This window comes from Coregonus lavaretus, assembly GCF_964263955.1.
Source record: "Coregonus lavaretus genome assembly, chromosome: 4".
Lineage (NCBI taxonomy): Eukaryota > Metazoa > Chordata > Actinopteri > Salmoniformes > Salmonidae > Coregonus > Coregonus lavaretus.
The window spans coordinates 66,444,910-66,465,092 of NC_139991.1; the positions used below are offsets into that span (position 1 = coordinate 66,444,910).

Sequence of the window (20,183 nt, forward strand, 5' to 3'; positions counted from 1 at the left end):
CTCCCTCTCTCCTTTCCTCTACCTGTCTCCTTTCCTCTCCCTGTCTCCTTTCCTCTCCCTGTCTCCTTTCCTTTCCCTGTCTCCTTTCCTCTTCCTGACTCCTTTCCTCTCCCTGTCTCCTTTCCTCTCCCTGACTCTTGGTTCTCTCACTTTTGTTTCTATCGTTTCTCTCTCTCTCTTTCTCTCTTTCTATTGCTCTCTCTCTCTCTCTCTCTCTCTCTCTCTTTCTCTCTCTCTCTCTCTCTCTCTCTCTCTCTCTCTCTCTCTCTCTCTCTCTCTCTGTCTCTCTATCTCTCTCTCTCTCTCTCTCTCTCTGTCTCTCTCTCTATCTCTCTCTCTATCTCTCTCTCTCTATCTCTCTCTCTCACATCTTTATGCACGTTCACCATTGTTTTTAGAGCGCACCAACAACACACACACACATAAACACACACACACACTGTCTCCCTCGCGCTACAGTTGAGCTCTAATATATTTGCACCCTTGCACGATTCACTATTTTTTCAACAATAATTTGAAATTGAAAAACATTTTGGTGTTCATAGGTGTGTTTGTTTGATTTGCAATTGAACAGGACCAAGAAAACAAATTGAAATAGATTTGTTTAACTTCAAAGTAAAAAATGGCCTGGACTAAATGGTTCAGATTATTACTATTATTATTAATTTGACTGATTTGGTTGGATGGTAACAATATATTAGACCTCAACTCTCTCTTGTTTCTCCCTCCCTCCCTCCCTCCCTCCCTCCCTCCCTCTCTCCAACCCCACCCTCTGGCAGAAGCAGGAAGTCCCTCCCTCTCCCACAAACTAACTTCTGAGGAAACGAAACTGATCTGAGTCTCACTGTCGTCTGTCTGTGTAAGAGTGAACAACAGTCCAAATGACTCAGCAGGGAGTTCTGCTGGACCAGGACCAGTTCTGTTGTTCTGTCTGTCTGGATCTACTAAAGGAGCCGGTGGTTATTCCTTGTGGACACAGTTACTGTAGAAGCTGTATTGAGGGCTACTGGGATCAGGATGATCAGGACATCTACAGCTGTCCTCAGTGCAAGCAGACCTTCACTCCGAGGCCTACTCTGAGGAAAAATAACATGTTGGCTGAGGTGGTGGAGAAACTGAAGAAGACAGGACTCCAGGCTGCTCCCCCTGCTCTGTTCTATGCTGGACCTGGAGATGTGGCGTGTGATTTCTGCACTGGGACCAGAAAGCAGAAAGCCCTCATGTCCTGTCTGGTGTGTCTGGTGTCTTACTGCGAGACTCACCTCCAACCTCACTATGAATCTCCTGGTTTCAAGAAGCACACATTGGTTAAAGCCACCACACAACTACAGGAGAAGATCTGTTCTCATCATGACAAACTGCTGGAGGTTTACTGTCGTACCGATCAACAGTGTATCTGTTATCAGTGTGTGATGGATGAACATAAAGGCCATGATACAGTGTCAGCTGCAGCAGAGAGGACTGAGAAACAGGTTAGACCAGAACAATTCTAAACATAGTTATTGAAGACACAGTAGTAAGGCTGTTTTAATAGGAGAGAGAAGAAGAAGCATAGTTCAAATAAACTGGATCCACAGCAGACGAAATACGAACATGAAACCTGAATTATCCAAATCTATTTAGCATTTGAAACACCATTATAATTCTGAATGCTCTTTTATCAGTCCAAAGTTCAGTCTCTCTAATACATGTTGTGTATTGTAAATACCATAATCATTCAATCAATTGTGTGCTGTGGTGACTGTGTAGTAATTGTGTGCTGTGGTGACTGTGTAGTAACTGTGTGCTGTGGTGACTGTGTAGTAACTGTGTGCTGTGGTGACTGTGTAGTAACTGTGTGCTGTGGTGACTGTGTAGTAACTGTGTGCTGTGGTGACTGTGTAGTAACTGTGTGCTGTGGTGACTGTGTAGTAACTGTGTGCTGTGGGGACTGTGTAGTAACTGTGTGCTGTGGGGACTGTGTAGTAACTGTGTGCTAGGTGATTGACAGGTGATGTAGGTGAGAACATAGTTTGGTTGAGTGGACTGGCCTTTTTAACAACCAACAATATAGATCATATACTTTTCCAAATTGACTTTCTCAAGATTTTCATCCCTACCCTCTATGTTACTTCACTATTGAACTATTGGACACATTAGAAAAAAAGTATGATGGGTCCGCACTCAAAAAGATGTTGCATAAAGCTTTACTTAATTTTTCTTTTTTCTTTTCACTGCATCAGGTATAACGTAGACAGACGTTTCAGCTTTTTAGCGTTCTTCAGTGTGTAGGTTTCCCTACAGGATTTACGCACCAACCAAACTTTTGGAGAGCGTAATGGTCCCCTTTTAATTAACTATTGGACACATGAAACTTGATAGCCCAATGAAGAGTGTTTCTCCACAGAGTCAGCTGGGGATGAGTCAGCAGAAGGTCCAGCAGAGAGTCCAGGAGAGAGAAAAGGTGCTGAAGGAGCTCCAACAGGCTGTGGAGTCTCTCAAGGTGAGTATTATTATTGACCAGAGGAGATGCACCATTTCACTTCCCTCCTCCAGTCAGCCAGTGAGGGAGAGAGAGAGGCCACTCTCCAATCAGACTGTCTGAGTCCCACTGTGGGGAATAGGCAGGGCCGGCACTAGGCATAAGAGACATAAGTGGTGGTGGCAGGTAGCTTAGTGGTTAAGAGCGTAGTGCCAGTAACCGAAAGGTCGCTGGTTCTAATCCCCGAGCCGACTAGGTGAAAAATCTGTTGATGTGCCCTTGAGCAAGGCACTTAACCCTAATTGCTCCTGTAAGTCGCTCTGGATAAGAGCGTCTGCTAAATGACTAAAATGTAATAAGTGGTTGCTTAGGGGCCGCAACCCTTCCCCCAAAAAAATGTTTTAGGGACTCAACTTACTGTTGAGAATTAGAATAGTGGAATACACAAGTTGCAATTTTGAAATGTGGTTGTGCATCAGCAGTTTTCCTCTTGTTATGTCAGTCACTGACAGTCACTCAATTAGCCCATGTCAGCAAAACATTTTTTGATTGGTAAGTTTGTGTAGCCAGCTATCTAAACTTGTAGTTATCATGGCCGAATTACCGATTGAGCGCGAAGGGCACGTGCCCATGGGCCCTGACCTTCAGGGGCCCCCATTGATTTTCACTCTCATGGTATAAGTCAAAATGTGTAGAATTTCAGGATATCAGCTTCAAACTGCAAAAATGTATTTCCACCCCATGCCAAAATGTGTAGAATTACATTCATTGTTTTATAAAATTGCAAAATGTTCTCTCCGACCCATGCTAAAATGTGTAGAATTACATTCATTGTTTTATAAAATTGCAAAATGTTCTCTCCGACCCATGCTAAAATGTGTAGAATTGCAGAAAACGTAGTTTAAAACTGAAAAAAAAATTATACGCCCCATGGCAAAATGTGTAGAATTACAGGAAATTAACTTAAAAAATGTAACATTTTCTCTCCGCCGTCAAGAGGGGGGCCACTAAAATGTTTTACCCACGAAGTGGGGGGACCCCCAAGCAAATCTCGCTTAGGGCCCCCAAAAGGCTAAGGCCATCCCTGGGAACAGGGCTCCTAGTTACAGAGAGGATAGACTGATAACATGGAGCCTTCACTCTTTTGTCCTCTTCTCTCTCTCTCTCTCTCTCTCTCTCTCTCTCTCTCTCTCTCTCTCTCTCTCTCTCTCTCTCTCTCTCTCCTCTCTCTCTCTCTCTCTCTCTCTCTCTCTCTCTCTCTCTCTCTCTCTCTCTCTCTCTCTCTCTCTCTCTCTCTCTCTCTCTCTCTCTCTCTCTCTCTCTCTCTCTCTCTCTCTCTCTCTCTCTCTCTCTCTCTCTCTCTCTCTCTCTCTCTCTCTCTCTCTCTTTCTCTCTCTCTCTCTTTCCTAACAGCGCTCTTCAAATGCAGCAGTGGAGGACAGTGAGAGTATCTTTACTGAGCTGATCCACTCCATGGAGAGAAGGCGCTCTGAGGTGAAAGAGCTGATCAGAGCTCAGGAGAAGGCTGAAGTTAGTCGAGCTAAAGGACTCCTGGAGCAACTGGAGCAGGAGATAGCTGAGCTGAGGAGGAGAGCTGATAAGCTGGAGCAGCTCTCACACACAGAGGATCACATTCATTTCCTTCAGGTAACTATACTGTCTTGTTAGGCCTATGAATGATATTAAAATAAAGTTACAGTAATGTGAAACTCTCTCTCTCTCACTCATTCTCTCACTCATTCTCCCTCTCTTCCTCTCTCTCTCTCTCTCTCTCTCTCTCTCTCTCTCTCCAGAGTTATCAGTCTCTCTCCAGTCCCAGTGTATCTTCAGACTTACCCAGCATCGTTGTCTTTCCTCTTCAATACTTTGAAGATGTGAGTAAATCTGTGTCTGAGCTGAGAGAGAAAGTAGAAGACCTCCTTAAAGGAGAATGGACCAAGATCTCCATTATAGGTGGGTTGGAAATACTAAGGCTGCATTTACACAGGCGGCCCAATTCTGATCTTTTGCCTAATTATTGGTCTTTTGACCAATCAGATCAGATCTTTTGCCAGATCAGATCTTGGGCAAAAGATCAGAAGCCTAGACACATTTTTTCAGAAATATTCCTTATTTACATTTAAAATTCACATTCCCATGGCAACAAGTAGTATGTTTATTTATTCATACACAATTTATCTCTTCAATAAAACCAACTTCATACAGCCTGTGTAAACGAAGCCCATTACTTAAATACAAAAACTCTTAACTTTCCTAACTTTTGTGTGGACTATTTCTATCATGTTACTGCTGCTCACAAACCAAATTTCCCTCTGGGGACAATAAAGTTTGATGGATGATTATTTGATTGATTATAATAACATAAACTTATACTAAAAGGTCCTACAGCCATCAAATACAGCATCAAATTGTCATCCTGTGTCTTCCTGTCTCTCTGTCTCTTTCTAGGGATGGCCGATCGTAACAACCACAGCTCCCAGATGGGGTTGAGGAGGAGAAGGGCTGAGGAGGAGAAGAGGTCGTGCTGCTCTCTCTCTGAGCTGAAGAAAGTCCCTAAGTGTTACGTGGAGCTGGATCCACTGTCCTTCAGCAGAACTCACACCGTCCTCATAGATGTAAGACTCTCTGGCATCGCTCTGTCTGGTCTGAACGACTGTGTGTCTTTTTTTGTTTGTGATTATGGAGAGAATGAGGAGGAGGTAGATGTCTGAACAGCGCCTTCTTCACCACACTGCCTGTGTGGGTGAACCATTTCAGATTGATAGTAATGTGTATGCCGAGGAACTTGAAGCTTTTCACCTTCCCAACTGCATGCAGATTAAACAGTGCAGATTAATAAAAAAGCTTGCATCTAAAGCGACTGAGAGAGAACTGGAGTGTTGAAATCATTACATTCTATCACAGATCAGTTATGTCTCTCTCTACCTTCCCTATTCAGGTGAATGAGTTATGCCATAAAATGACATTGAAAGCTCAGCCTGGACAGCATGTGTGGAACAGGGACTTTGTTAAGATGCCCTGCTCACCAGAAAGCCACATCAAGACTGGATCGGTGGGTTCATTGATTCATTAGTTTATTGATTGATTGATTGATACATTATTTGTCGATTGACTGGTTCAATAGAATGGTTGATTGATTGGTTTGTTGGCTTAATGATTGATTTGTTAGTAGGTTGGTTAGTTGAGTGGTTAGTTGGTTGAGTAGTTAGTTGGTTGATTGGTAAGTTGGTTTATTGGTTAGTTGGTTGATTTGTTGATTTGTTAGTTGGTTGATTGGTTAGTTGGTTGATTGGTCAGTTGGTTGGTTGGTTGATTGATTCATTGATTGTTCCCAGTTAACCAGCTCTGAGGCAGGTCTGTGGGAGGTGGTCTCTAAACAGCTGGTGAGTCTGGCCAAGAAGACCACTGCATCAGTGGGTGACGTAGAGGTACACACACACACACAAACACACACACACACACACACACACACACAAACACACACACACCAAACACACACACACAAACACACACACACAAACACACACACACACTCACACACACAAACACACACACACAAACACACACACACACACACACACACACACACACACACACACTCATGCCCCTATTATCTTAACATTTCCTAACATGCCTCCTCATGTTAACTTGGGTTTGGGGTAACAGTTAAGGTAGAGGTTAGCATGTTTGACCAGTACTGTGTAACTATGATGTTCATGTGTCTCTCCACTTAGAAAGCCATAAAGAAATACAACCCAAAGTATGAAAACCAATGGTCCTTTGATGCCCTGCACACCTTTGTTCAGGTCAGTTATCAGTTCACTGTGAATGGTCAACTCTCTCTAATGGTGGTGTTATATAGACTGAACTAAAATATAAAAGCAACATGTAAAGTGTTGGTCCCATGTTTCATGAGCTGAAATAAAAGATCCCATACATTTTCCATATAGTTACATATATTCTCCTCTCCCTCTCTCCTCTAGTTTATAATGATATATATTCTCCTCTCCCTCTCTCCTCTAGTTTATAATGATATATATTCTCCTCTCCCTCTCTCCTCTAGTTTATAATGATATATATTCTCCTCTCCCTCTCTCCTCTAGTTTATAATGATATATATTCTCCTCTCCCTCTCCCTCTAGTTTATAATGATATATATTCTCCTCTCCCCCTCTCCTCTAGTTTATAATGATATATATTCTCCTCTCCCTCTCTCCTCTAGTTTATAATGATATATATTCTCCTCTCCCTCTCTCCTCTAGTTTATAATGATATATATTCTCCTCTCCCTCTCTCCTCTAGTTTATAATGATATATATTCTCCTCTCCCTCTCTCCTCTAGTTTATAATGATATATATTCTCCTCTCCCTCTCTCCTCTAGTTTATAATGATATATATTCTCCTCTTCCTCTCCCTCTAGTTTATAATGATATATATTCTCCTCTCCCTCTCTCCTCTAGTTTATAATGATATATATTCTCCTCTACCTCTCTCCTCTAGTTTATAATGATATATATTCTCCTCTCCCTCTCTCCTTTAGTTTATAATGATATATATTCTCCTCTCCCTCTCTCTTCTAGTTTATAATGATATATATTCTCCTCTTCCCCTCTCCTCTAGTTTATAATGATATATATTCTCCTCTTCCTCTCCCTCTAGTTTATAATGATATATATTCTCCTCTCCCTCTCTCCTTTAGTTTATAATGATATATATTCTCCTCTCCCTCTCTCCTCTAGTTTATAATGATATATATTCTCCTCTCCCTCTCTCCTCTAGTTTATAATGATATATATTCTCCTCTCCCTCTCTCCTTTAGTTTATAATGATATATATTCTCCTCTCCCTCTCTCCTCTAGTTTATAATGATATATATTCTCCTCTCCCTCTCTCCTCTAGTTTATAATGATATATATTCTCCTCTCCCTCTCTCCTCTAGTTTATAATGATATATATTCTCCTCTCCCTCTCTCCTCTAGTTTATAATGATATATATTCTCCTCTCCCTCTCTCCTTTAGTTTATAATGATATATATTCTCCTCTCCCTCTCTCCTCTAGTTTATAATTATATATATTCTCCTCTCCCTCTCTCCTCTAGTTTATAATGATATATATTCTCCTCTCCCTCTCCCTCTAGTTTATAATGATATATATTCTCCTCTCCCTCTCTCCTCTAGTTTATAATGATATATATTCTCCTCTCCCTCTCTCCTCTAGTTTATAATGATATATATTCTCCTCTCCCTCTCCCTCTAGTTTATAATGATATATATTCTCCTCTCCCTCTCTCCTCTAATTTATAATGATATATATTCTCCTCTCCCTCTCTCCTCTAGTTTATAATGATATATATTCTCCTCTCCCTCTCTCCTCTAGTTTATAATGATATATATTCTCCTCTCCCTCTCTCCTCTAGTTTATAATGATATATATTCTCCCCTCCCTCTCTCCTCTAGTTTATAATGATATATATTCTCCTCTCCCTCTCTCCTCTAGTTTATAATTATATATATTCTCCTCTCCCTCTCTCCTCTAGTTTATAATGATATATATTCTCCTCTCCCTCTCTCCTTTAGTTTATAATGATATATATTCTCCTCTCCCTCTCTCCTCTAGTTTATAATGATATATATTCTCCTCTCCCTCTCTCCTCTAGTTTATAATGATATATATTCTCCTCTCCCTCTCTCCTCTAGTTTATAATTATATATATTCTCCTCTCCCTCTCTCCTCTAGTTTATAATGATATATATTCTCCTCTCCCTCTCCCTCTAGTTTATAATGATATATATTCTCCTCTCCCTCTCTCCTCTAGTTTATAATGATATATATTCTCCTCTCCCTCTCTCCTCTAGTTTATAATGATATATATTCTCCTCTCCCTCTCACCTCTAGTTTATAATTATATATATTCTCCTCTCCCACTCTCCTCTAGTTTATAATGATATATATTCTCCTCTCCCTCTCTCCTCTAGTTTATAATGATATACAGTGGGGAAAAAAGTATTTAGTCAGCCACCAATTGTGCAAGATGAGAGAGGCCTGTAATTTTCATCATAGTTACACGTCAACTATGACAGACAAAATTAGAATTTTTTATCCAGAAAATCACATTGTAGGATTTTTAATGAATTTATTTGCAAATTATGGTGGAAAATAAGTATTTGGTCAATAACAAAGTTTCTCAATACTTTGTTATATACCCTTTGTTGGCAATGACACAGGTCAAACGTTTTCTGTAAGTCTTCACAAGGTTTTAACACACTGTTGCTGGTATTTTGGCCCATTCCTCCATGCAGATCTCCTCTAGAGCAGTGATGTTTTGGGGCTGTCGCTGGGCAACACAGACTTTCAACTCCCTCCAAAGATTTTCTATGGGGTTGAGATCTGGAGACTGGCTAGGCCACTCCAGGACCTTGAAATGCTTCTTACGAAGCCACTCCTTCGTTGCCCGGGCGGTGTGTTTGGGATCATTGTCATGCTGAAAGACCCAGCCACGTTTCATCTTCAATGCCCTTGCTGATGGAAGGAGGTTTTCACTCAAAATCTCACGATACATGGCCCCATTCATTCTTTCCTTTACACAGATCAGTCGTCCTGGTCCCTTTGCAGAAAAACAGCCCCAAAGCATGATGTTTCCACCCCCATGCTTCACAGTAGGTATGGTGTTCTTTGGATGCAACTCAGCATTCTTTGTCCTCCAAACACGACGAGTTGAGTTTTTACCAAAAAGTTCTATTTTGGTTTCATCTGACCATATGATATTCTCCCAATCCTCTTCTGGATCATCCAAATGCACTCTAGCAAACTTCAGACGGGCCTGGACATGTACAGGGATTTGAGTCCCTGGCGGCGTAGTGTGTTACTGATGGTAGGCTTTGTTACTTTGGTCCCAGCTCTCTGCAGGTCATTCACTAGGTCCCCCCGTGTGGTTCTGGGATTTTTGCTCACCGTTCTTGTGATCATTTTGACCCCACGGGATGAGATCTTGCGTGGAGCCCCAGATCGAGGGAGATTATCAGTGGTCTTGTATGTCTTCCATTTCCTAATAATTGCTCCCACAGTTGATTTCTTCAAACCAAGCTGCTTACCTATTGCAGATTCAGTCTTCCCAGCCTGGTGCAGGTCTACAATTTTGTTTCTGGTGTCCTTTGACAGCTCTTTGGTCTTGGCCATAGTGGAGTTTGGAGTGTGACTGTTTGAGGTTGTGGACAGGTGTCTTTTATACTGATAACAAGTTCAAACAGGTGCCATTAATACAGGTAACGAGTGGAGGACAGAGGAGCCTCTTAAAGAAGAAGTTACAGGTCTGTGAGAGCCAGAAATCTTGCTTGCTTGTAGGTGACCAAATAATTATTTTCCACCACAATTTGCAAATAAATTCATTAAAAATCCTACAATGTGATTTTCTGAATTCTATTTTCATAGTTGACGTCTACCTATGATGAAAATTACAGGCCTCTCTCATCTTTGTGGGAGAACTTGAACAATTGGTGGCTGACTAAATACTTTTTCCCCCCACTGTATATTCTCCTCTCCCTCTCTCCTCTTGTTTATAATGATATATATTCTCCTCTCCCTCTCCCTCTAGTTTATAATGATATATATTCTCCTCTCCCTCTCCCTCTAGTTTATAATGATATATATTCTCCTCTCCCTCTCTCCTCTAGTTTATAATGATATATATTCTCCTCTCCCTCTAGTTTATAATGATATATATTCTCCTCTCCCTCTCTCCTCTAGTTTATAATGATATATATTCTCCTCTCCCTCTCTCCTCTAGTTTATAATGATATATATTCTCCTCTCCCTCTCACCTCTAGTTTATAATGATATATATTCTCCTCTCCCTCTCTCCTCTAGTTTATAATGATATATATTCTCCTCTCCCTCTCCTCTAGTTTATAATGATATATATTCTCCTCTCCCTCTCTCCTCTAGTTTATAATGATATATATTCTCCTCTCCCTCTCCCTCTAGTTTATAATGATATATATTCTCCTCTCCCTCTCTCCTCTAGTTTATAATGATATATATTCTCCTCTCCCTCTCTCCTTTAGTTTATAATGATATATATTCTCCTCTCCCTCTCTCCTCTAGTTTATAATGATATATATTCTCCTCTCCCTCTCCCTCTAGTTTATAATGATATATATTCTCCTCTCCCTCTCTCCTCTAGTTTATAATGATATATATTCTCCTCTCCCTCTCCCTCTAGTTTATAATGATATATATTCTCCTCTCCCTCTCTCCTCTAGTTTATAATGATATATATTCTCCTCTCCCTCTCACCTCTAGGAAGCGCCTAAAGAAGAGAACTACTACACATCTGTTTTTCCAAAGATAGCAGAGCTGGCCTCCAGACTGCCTCACTATATCAAGAAGGTAACAACATAGGAACTGCATTATGTACACTATGTAGGCTACAGAGGTAGTGTACTATGTAGGGTACAAATGTAGTGTAATATGTAGGGTACAGAGGTAGCGTACTATGTAGGGTACAAAGGTAGTGCACTATGAAGGGTACATAGGTAGTGTATTGTGTAGGGTACAGAGGTAGCGTACTATGTAGGGTAAAGAGGTAGTGCACTATGAAGGGTACATAGGTAGTGTATTGTGTAGGGTACAGAGGTAGCGTACTATGTAGGGTACAGAGGTAGTGCACTATGAAGGGTACATAGGTAGTGTATTGTGTAGGGTACAGAGGTAGCGTACTATGTAGGGTAGAGAGGTAGTGCACTATGAAGGGTACATAGGTAGTGTATTGTGTAGGGTACAGAGGTAGCGTACTATGTAGGGTACAGAGGTAGTGCACTATGAAGGGTACATAGGTAGTGTATTATGTAGGGTAGAGAGGTAGTGCACGATTTACATTTACATTTACGTCATTTAGCAGACGCTCTTATCCAGAACGACTTACAAATTGGTGCATTCACCTTATAGCCAGTGGGATAACCACTTTACAATGTTTTCTTTTTGGGGGGGTAAGGGGGGGGGGGGGGGGGGGGGTGGGGGGGGGGGGGGGTAGAAGGATTACTTTATCCTATCCCAGGTATTCCTTAAAGAGGTGGGGTTTCAAATGTCTCCGGAAGGTGGTGAGTGACTCCGCTGTCCTGGCGTCGTGAGGGAGCTTGTTCCACCATTGGGGTGCCAGAGCAGCGAACAGTTTTGACTGGGCTGAGCGGGAACTGTGCTTCCGCAGAGGTAGGGGAGCCAGCAGGCCAGAGGTGGATGAACGCAATGCCCTCTTTTGGGTGTAGGGACTGATCAGAGCCTGAAGGTACGGAGGTGCCGTTCCCCTCACAGCTCCGTAGGCAAGCACCATGGTCTTGTAGCAGATGCGAGCTTCAACTGGAAGCCAGTGGAGTGTGCGGAGGAGCGGGGTGAGGTGAGAGAACTTGGGAAGGTTGAACACCAGACGGGCTGCGGCATTCTGGATGAGTTGTAGGGGTTTAATGGCACAGGCAGGGAGCCCAGCCAACAGCGAGTTGCAGTAATCCAGACGGGAGATTACAAGTGCCTGGATTAGGACCTGTGCCGCTTCCTGTGTAAGGCAGGGTCGTACTCTCTGAATGTTGTAGAGCATGAACCTACAGGATCGGGTCACCGCCTTGATGTTAGCGGAGAACGACAGGGTGTTGTCCAGGGTCATGACAAGGCTCTTCGCACTCTGGGAGGAGGAAACAACGGAGTTGTCAACCGTGATGGCGAGATCATGGAACGGGCAGTCCTTCCCCGGGAGGAAGAGCAGCTCCGTCTTGCCAAGGTTCAGCTTGAGGTGGTGATCCGTCATCCATACTGATATGTCTGCCAGACATGCAGAGATGCGATTCGCCACCTGGTTATCAGAAGGGGGAAAGGAGAAGATTAGTTGTGTGTCGTCTGCGTAGCAATGATAGGAGAGGCCATGTGAGGATATGACAGAGCCAAGTGACTTGGTGTATAGCAAGAATAGGAGAGGGCCTAGAACTTAGCCCTGGGGGACACCAGTGGTGAGAGCACGTGGTGCGGATACAGCTTCTCGCCACGCCACTTGGTAGGAGCGACCCGTCAGATAGAACGCAATCCAAGAGTGAGCCGTGCCGGAGATGCCCAGCTCGGAGAGGGTGGAGAGGAGGATCTGATGGTTCACAGTATCAAAAGCAGCAGACAGGTCTAGAAGGACAAGAGCAGAGGAGAGAGAGTTAGCTTTAGCAGTGCGGAGAGCCTCTGTGACACAGAGAAGAGCAGTCTCAGTTGAATGACCAGTCTTGAAACCTGACTGGTTTGGATCAAGAAGGTCTTTCTGAGAGAGATAGCAAGAGAGTTGGCTAAAGACGGCACGCTCAAGAGTTTTGGAGAGAAAAGAAAGAAGGGATACTGGTCTGTAGTTGTTGACATCAGAGGGATCGAGTGTTGGTTTTTTGAGAAGGGGTGCAACTCCGGCTCTCTTGAAGACAGAAGGTACATAGCCAGCGGTCAAGGATGAGTTGATCAGTGTTTTCTAGGAATAGACTAACTTAGTTTATTCAGCTAGCTAACTAGGTACAGTATTCTTCCGTGAAAATCGTCCAGGGCACCTAGTCATAAGACGCCACAGCCAGCTAGCATGCCGGACTCCAACAACACGGTTTAGCACCAATACTCGGCCACAACAAACCACCAGTGTGTCAACACGCCAAGCAGATCGTTCATGTCCATGTCTAACGTTGTGGGTTAGTCCCGACAGCTTGAGCGAGTCCGTCGTCAACTTATTCAGCCAGTTAGTTAGCTAGAATAGTTAGCATACTAGCTAGCCATTGCTTTCAGACAAAGAAGAAACCCCTCCTTTCACGGCACGAACACACAGAGAGAGCCAAGCTAACGTTAACTAGTCACCCATGTCCCGAATTCCTTGAACGACTCTGGCTACCAATATGTAAAAACAAAACACAAATGTATGTTATGACTTACCCCTAGCAGCTACTGTTAGCTAGCCAAGTGCAAAGCTAGCCACTGAATTGACTCAGCCAGTTCGCGTCTGTTCGCTAGGTCGTTCCAGCTATTGTTTACTAGTAGCTATCCAGGTAGCAACAAGCTAGCTAAATTTCAAGCACAGTAGCCACTTACTACCTAACATTAACGGTTCAGACAATGAGGTTAGAAAACAGCTGAATGGTAGGCAATTATTGTATGTAATTATTGTAGGCAGCCAGCTGGCGTAATTACAGGCACTCTCAGGCGTGAAACAACCATACCGTTGCTAATAGTTGCCAGTAGCTACCCACCAGCTAGTCCAGGTAGTGGGTTAGCTAGCTAGCGTCGTGCTTCACTGGGCTCTGCCGAATACAATACTAACCTACAATAATTACATACAACAACCCACGATAACTACCTACAATACCTAACTACAATCTAAATACATAGTTTAAGCCTTACTCGACAAAGCCCAAACTATGTATAAAGCCAAGCTTGCCCGACGACCTCACCCGACAACCTCCTCCTGCTACAGTTGTGTTGTGATATAGGGTACAGCGGTAGTCTACTATGTAGGGTACAGAGATAGTGTACTGTGTAGGGTACAGAGGTGGTGCACTAGGCTACAGAGGTAGTTTACTATGTAAGGTACAGAGGTAATGTACAATGTAGGGTACAGAGGGGGTTAACTATGTACGGTATAGAAGTAGTTCAATAAGGGACAGAGGTAGTGCACTAGGTAGGGTACTGAGGTAGTGTATTATGTAGGGTACAGAGGTAGTGTACTATGTAGGGTACAGAGGTAGTGTACTATGTAGGGTACAGAGGTAGTGTACTATGAAGTGTACATAGGTAGTGCACTAGTGTACAGAGGTAGTAGCACAGCGCTTGTAACGCCAAGGTAGTGGGTTCGATCCCCGGGACCACCCATACACAAAAAAAAATATGCACGCATGACTGTAAGTCGCTTTGGATAAAAAGCGTCTGCTAAATGGCATATTATTATTATTATGTAGGGTACAGAGGTAGTGTACTATGAAGGGTACATAGGTAGTGCACTAGGGTACAGAGGTAGTGTACTATGTAGGGTACAGAGGGGGTTTATTATGTACGGTATAGAAGTAGTGCACTAATGTACAGAGGTAGTGAAATATGTAGGGTACAGAGGTAGTGCACTAGGGTACAGATATAGTGTATTATGTAGGGTACAGAGGTAGTGTACTATGTAGGGTACAGAGGTAGTATACTGTGTAGGGTACAGAGGTAGTGTACTTTGTAGGGTACAGAGGTAGTGTACTATGAAGGTTACAGAGGTAGTGCACTATGAAGGGTACAGAGTTAGTGTACTATTTATGGTACAGCGGTAGTCTACTATGTAGGGTACAGCGGTAGTGTAATATGTATGGTATGGAGGTAGTGTAATATGTATGGTATAGAGGTAGTGTAATATGTATGGTATAGAGGTAGTGTAATATGTATGGTATAGAGGTAGTGTAATATGTATGGTATGGAGGTAGTGTAATATGTATGGTATAGAGGTAGTGTAATATGTATGGTATAGAGGTAGTGTAATATGTATGGTATAGAGGTAGTGTAATATGTATGGTATAGAGGTAGTGTAATATGTATGGTATGGAGGTAGTGTAATATGTATGGTATAGAGGTAGTGTACTGTGTAGGGACAGAGGTAGTGTAATATGTATGGTATGGAGGTAGTGTGATATGTATGGTATAGAGGTAGTGTAATATGTATGGTATGGAGGTAGTGTAATATGTATGGTATAGAGGTAGTGTAATATGTATGGTATAGAGGTAGTGTAATATGTATGGTATAGAGGTAGTGTAATATGTATGGTATGGAGGTAGTGTAATATGTATGGTATGGAGGTAGTGTAATATGTATGGTATAGAGGTAGTGTAATATGTATGGTATGGAGGTAGTGTAATATGTATGGTATAGAGGTAGTGTAATATGTATGGTATAGAGGTAGTGTACTGTGTAGGGACAGAGGTAGTGTAATATGTATGGTATAGAGGTAGTGTAATATGTATGGTATGGAGGTAGTGTAATATGTATGGTATAGAGGTAGTGTAATATGTATGGTATAGAGGTAGTGTACTGTGTAGGGACAGAGGTAGTGTAATATATATGGTATAGAGGTAGTGTAATATGTATGGTATGGAGGTAGTGTAATATGTATGGTATAGAGGTAGTGTAATATGTATGGTATAGAGGTAGTGTAATATGTATGGTATAGAGGTAGTGTAATATGTATGGTATAGAGGTAGTGTAATATGTATGGTATAGAGGTAGTGTAATATGTATGGTATAGAGGTAGTGTAATATGTATGGTATAGAGGTAGTGTAATATGTATGGTATAGAGGTAGTGTAATATGTATGGTATGGAGGTAGTGTAATATGTATGGTATAGAGGTAGTGTAATGTGTAGGGACAGAGGTAGAGTAATATGTATGGTATAGAGGTAGTGTAATATGTATGGTATAGAGGTAGTGTAATATGTATGGTATAGAGGTAGTGTAATATGTATGGTATAGAGGTAGTGTAATATGTATGGTATGGAGGTAGTGTAATATGTATGGTATGGAGGTAGTGTAATATGTATGGTATAGAGGTAGTGTAATATGTATGGTATGGAGGTAGTGTAATATGTATGGTATAGAGGTAGTGTAATATGTATGGTATAGAGGTAGTGTACTGTGTAGGGACAGAGGTAGTGTAATATGTATGGTATAGAGGTAGTGTAATATGTATGGTATGGAGGTAGTGTAATATGTATGGTATAGAGGTAGTGTAATATGTATGGTATAGAGGTAGTGTACTGTGTAGGGACAGAGGTAGTGTAATATATATGGTATAGAGGTAGTGTAATATGTATGGTATGGAGGTAGTGTAATATGTATGGTATAGAGGTAGTGTAATATGTATGGTATAGAGGTAGTGTAATATGTATGGTATAGAGGTAGTGTAATATGTATGGTATAGAGGTAGTGTAATATGTATGGTATGGAGGTAGTGTAATATGTATGGTATATAGGTAGTGTACTGTGTAGGGACAGAGGTAGTGTAATATGTATGGTATAGAGGTAGTGTAATATGTATGGTATAGAGGTAGTGTAATATGTATGGTATAGAGGTAGTGTAATATGTATGGTATAGAGGTAGTGTAATATGTATGGTATAGAGGTAGTGTAATATGTATGGTATGGAGGTAGTGTAATATGTATGGTATAGAGGTAGTGTAATATGTATGGTATAGAGGTAGTGTAATATGTATGGTATAGAGGTAGTGTAATATGTATGGTATAGAGGTAGTGTAATATGTATGGTATAGAGGTAGTGTAATATGTATGGTATAGAGGTAGTGTAATATGTATGGTATAGAGGTAGTGTAATATGTATGGTATAGAGGTAGTGTAATATGTATGGTATAGAGGTAGTGTACTGTGTAGGGACAGAGGTAGTGTAATATGTATGGTATAGAGGTAGTGTAATTTGTAAGGTACAGAGGTAGTGTACTATGTAGGGTCCAGAGGTAGAGTACTATGTAGGGTACAGAGATAGTGTACTATGTAGGGTACAGAGATAGTGTACTATGTAGGGTCCAGAGGTAGAGTATTATATAGGGTCCAGAGGTAGTGTACTATATAGGGTACAGAGGTAGTGTACTATGTAGGGTACAGAGGTAGTGCACTAGGGTACAGAGGTAGTGTACTATGTAGGGTACAGAGGTAGTGCACTAGGGTACAGAGGTAGTGTACTATGTAGGGTACAGAGGTAGTGCACTAGGGTACAGAGGTAGTGTACTATGTAGGGTACAGTTTGTAAAGGTACTGTATGTGTGTGTCTGTCTGTCTGTCTGTCTGTGTGTGTGTCTAACTGTGTGTAGGCCATTCCCCTGCTCCAGAGAGGCCAGACTCATTCCATCACGTTGTCCCAGAGTCAGATAGCTTGTCTGCTGGCCAATGCCTTCTACTGCACCTTCCCCCACCGCAACTCCCCCAACCCCAGAGCAGAGTACAACAACTACCCCACCATCAACTTTAACAGGTCAGAATACACACAACAAACTCCACTGAGGACCCACACACATAGAGACAAACACTAAGTATTCCAACTTCAACAGATGATAACATGTGACCACTGTATCTCTCTGTGTTGTCAGTCTGTTTGGAAAGTGGTCTGAGAGGAAGAGAGAGAAGCTGAGAGCCATCCTTCATTACTTCCACACTGTCACAGACCAAGGTAAGTTACTACCACACACTACTATAGTCACTATAATGACTGGAATACAAGTACTGTAGTGTACTTTAGGGTACTATGTAGGTTACAGGAACCTATTTAAGACATAGTCTGATGAGTGTAGATGAGGAATACCCTCTGATAATAGTTGCTGTGGGAACCAGGTTTACCTGAGCTTTGACCCTTGTTGTTGCCATGACAGCGACCAGGCCCATTGGACTGGTGACCTTTGAGAGGCGCTACATCAGCGACAGAGACATGCCCAACTGGAGGAGGTACACACACACACAGACACACACACACACACACACACACACACACAGACCAACTTAATTTGTCTCCTCTTCTATTTCTCTGTGTGTCAGTTGTAAGGAGACTGTTCCTAAACTCCACGTCACCTCAGCAGACTGCATAGAGGAACAGGGAACAGGGATGCTACAGGTTGGTGACAGCTCCAGGCTTGTGTATGTGTGTGTGTGTGTGTGTGTGTGTGTGTGTGTGTGTGTGTGTGTGTGTGTGTGTGTGTGTGTGTGTGTGTGTGTGTGTGTGTGTGTGTGTGTGTGTGTGTGTGTGTGTGTGTGTGTGTGTGTGTGTGTGTGTGTGTATGTATGTATGGCTGTATGTATGTGTGTGTGTATGTTGCAGGTGTAGATATATGGCTCTGGTGTGTGTGTGTGTGTGTGTGTGTGTGTGTGTGTGTGTGTGTGTGTGTGTGTGTGTGTGTGTGTGTGTGTGTGTGTGTGTGTGTGTGTGTGTGTGTGTGTGTGTGTGTGTGTGTGTGTGTGTGTGTGTGTGTGTGTGTGTGTGTGTATGTATGTACAGTGAGGGAAAAAAGTATTTGATCCCCTGCTGATTTTGTGCGTTTGCCCACTGACAAAGACATGATCAGTCTATCATTTTAATGGTAGGTTTATTTGAACAGTGAGAGACAGAATAACAACAAAAAAATCCAGAAAAACGCATGTCAAAAATGTTATGAATTGATTTGCATTTTAATGAGGGAAATAAGTATTTGACCCCTCTGCAAAACATGACTTAGTACTTGGTGGCAAAACCCTGGTTGGCAATCACAGAGGTCAGACGTTTCTTGTAGTTGGCCACCAGGTTTGCACACATCTCAGGAGGGATTTTGTTCCACTCCTCTTTGCAGATCTTCTCCAAGTCATTAAAGGTTTCGAGGCTGACGTTTGGCACTCGAACCTTCAGATCCCTCCACAGATTTTCTATGGGATTAAGGTCTGGAGACTGGTTAGGCCACTCCAGGACCTTAATGTGCTTCTTCTTGAGCCACTCCTTTGTTGCCTTGGCCGTGTGTTTTGAGTCATTGTCATGCTGGAATACCCATCCACGACCCATTTTCAATGCCCTGGCTGAGGGAAGGAGGTTCTCACCCAAGATTTGACGGTACATGGCCCCGTCCATCGTCCCTTTGATGCAGTGAAGTTGTCCTGTCCCCTTAGCAGAAAAACACCCCCAAAGCATAATATTTCCACCTCCATGTTTGACAGTGGGGATGGTGTTCTTGGGGTCATTCCTCCTCCTCCAAACACGGCTAGTTGAGTTGATGCCAAAGAGCTCGATTTTGGTCTCATCTGACCACAACACTTTCACCCAGTTCTCCTCCGAATCATTCAGATGTTCATTGGCAAACTTCAGACGGGCCTGTATATGTGCTTTCTTGAGCAGGGGGACCTTGAGGGCGATGCAGGATTTCAGTCCTTCACGGCGTAATGTGTTACCAATTGTTTTCTTGGTGACTATGGTCCCTAAGTCCTCTCACGTCACCCCGCTCCTCCGCACACTCCACTGGCTTCCAGTTGAAGTTCGCATCTACTACAAGACCATGGTGCTTGCCTACGGAGCTGTGAGGGGAACGGCACCTCCGTACCTTCAGGCTCTGATCAGTCCCTACACCCAAACGAGGGCATTGCGTTCATCCACCTCTGGCCTGCTGGCTCCCCTACCTCTCCGGAAGCATAGTTCCCGCTCAGCCCAGTCAAAACTGTTCGCTGCTCTGGCACCCCAATGGTGGAACAAGCTCCCTCAAGACGCCAGGACAGCGGAGTCACTCACCACCTTCCGGAGACATTTGAAACCCCACCTCTTTAAGGAATACCTGGTATAGGATAAAGTAATCCTTCTACCCCCCCCTTACCCCAACCCACCCCCCCCCCCCAAAAAAAAAAAAAAGTTATAGCCAGTGGTTATCCCACTGGCTATAAGGTGAATGCACCAATTTGTAAGTCGCTCTGGATAAGAGGGTCTGCTAAATGACGTAAATGTAAATGTAACTGTCCCAGCTGCCTTGAGATCATTGACAAGATCCTCCCGTGTAGTTCTGGGCTGATTCATCACCGTTCTCATGATCATTGCAACTCCACGAGGTGAGATCTTGCATGGAGCCCCAGGCCGAGGGAGATTGACAGTTATTTTGTGTTTCTTCCATTTGCGAATAATCGCACCAACTGTTGTCACCTTCTCACCAAGCTGCTTGGCGATGGTCTTGTAGCCCATTCCAGCCTT

General features: G+C 42.7%; 1 protein-coding gene across 1 annotated transcript in view; it reads left to right on the plus strand.

The window, feature by feature from the left end:
• Nucleotides 1-843: 843 nt before the first annotated feature.
• The window catches only part of LOC311127828 (uncharacterized protein), a gene marked incomplete at its 3' end in the record, with an annotated part of 20,330 nt that continues 990 nt past the window's right edge, over nucleotides 844-20,183 (plus strand). The window contains exons 1-13 of the mRNA XM_084159710.1: nucleotides 844-1,472; nucleotides 2,387-2,482; nucleotides 3,875-4,108; nucleotides 4,255-4,414; nucleotides 4,910-5,076; nucleotides 5,400-5,513; nucleotides 5,797-5,889; nucleotides 6,196-6,267; nucleotides 10,762-10,848; nucleotides 17,308-17,468; nucleotides 17,584-17,663; nucleotides 17,863-17,935; nucleotides 18,026-18,101. Coding sequence (XP_084015836.1) covers nucleotides 882-1,472; nucleotides 2,387-2,482; nucleotides 3,875-4,108; nucleotides 4,255-4,414; nucleotides 4,910-5,076; nucleotides 5,400-5,513; nucleotides 5,797-5,889; nucleotides 6,196-6,267; nucleotides 10,762-10,848; nucleotides 17,308-17,468; nucleotides 17,584-17,663; nucleotides 17,863-17,935; nucleotides 18,026-18,101 — 2,004 coding nt within the window. The 5' untranslated portion in view covers nucleotides 844-881. The remainder of the gene's footprint in view (nucleotides 1,473-2,386; nucleotides 2,483-3,874; nucleotides 4,109-4,254; nucleotides 4,415-4,909; nucleotides 5,077-5,399; nucleotides 5,514-5,796; nucleotides 5,890-6,195; nucleotides 6,268-10,761; nucleotides 10,849-17,307; nucleotides 17,469-17,583; nucleotides 17,664-17,862; nucleotides 17,936-18,025; nucleotides 18,102-20,183) is intronic.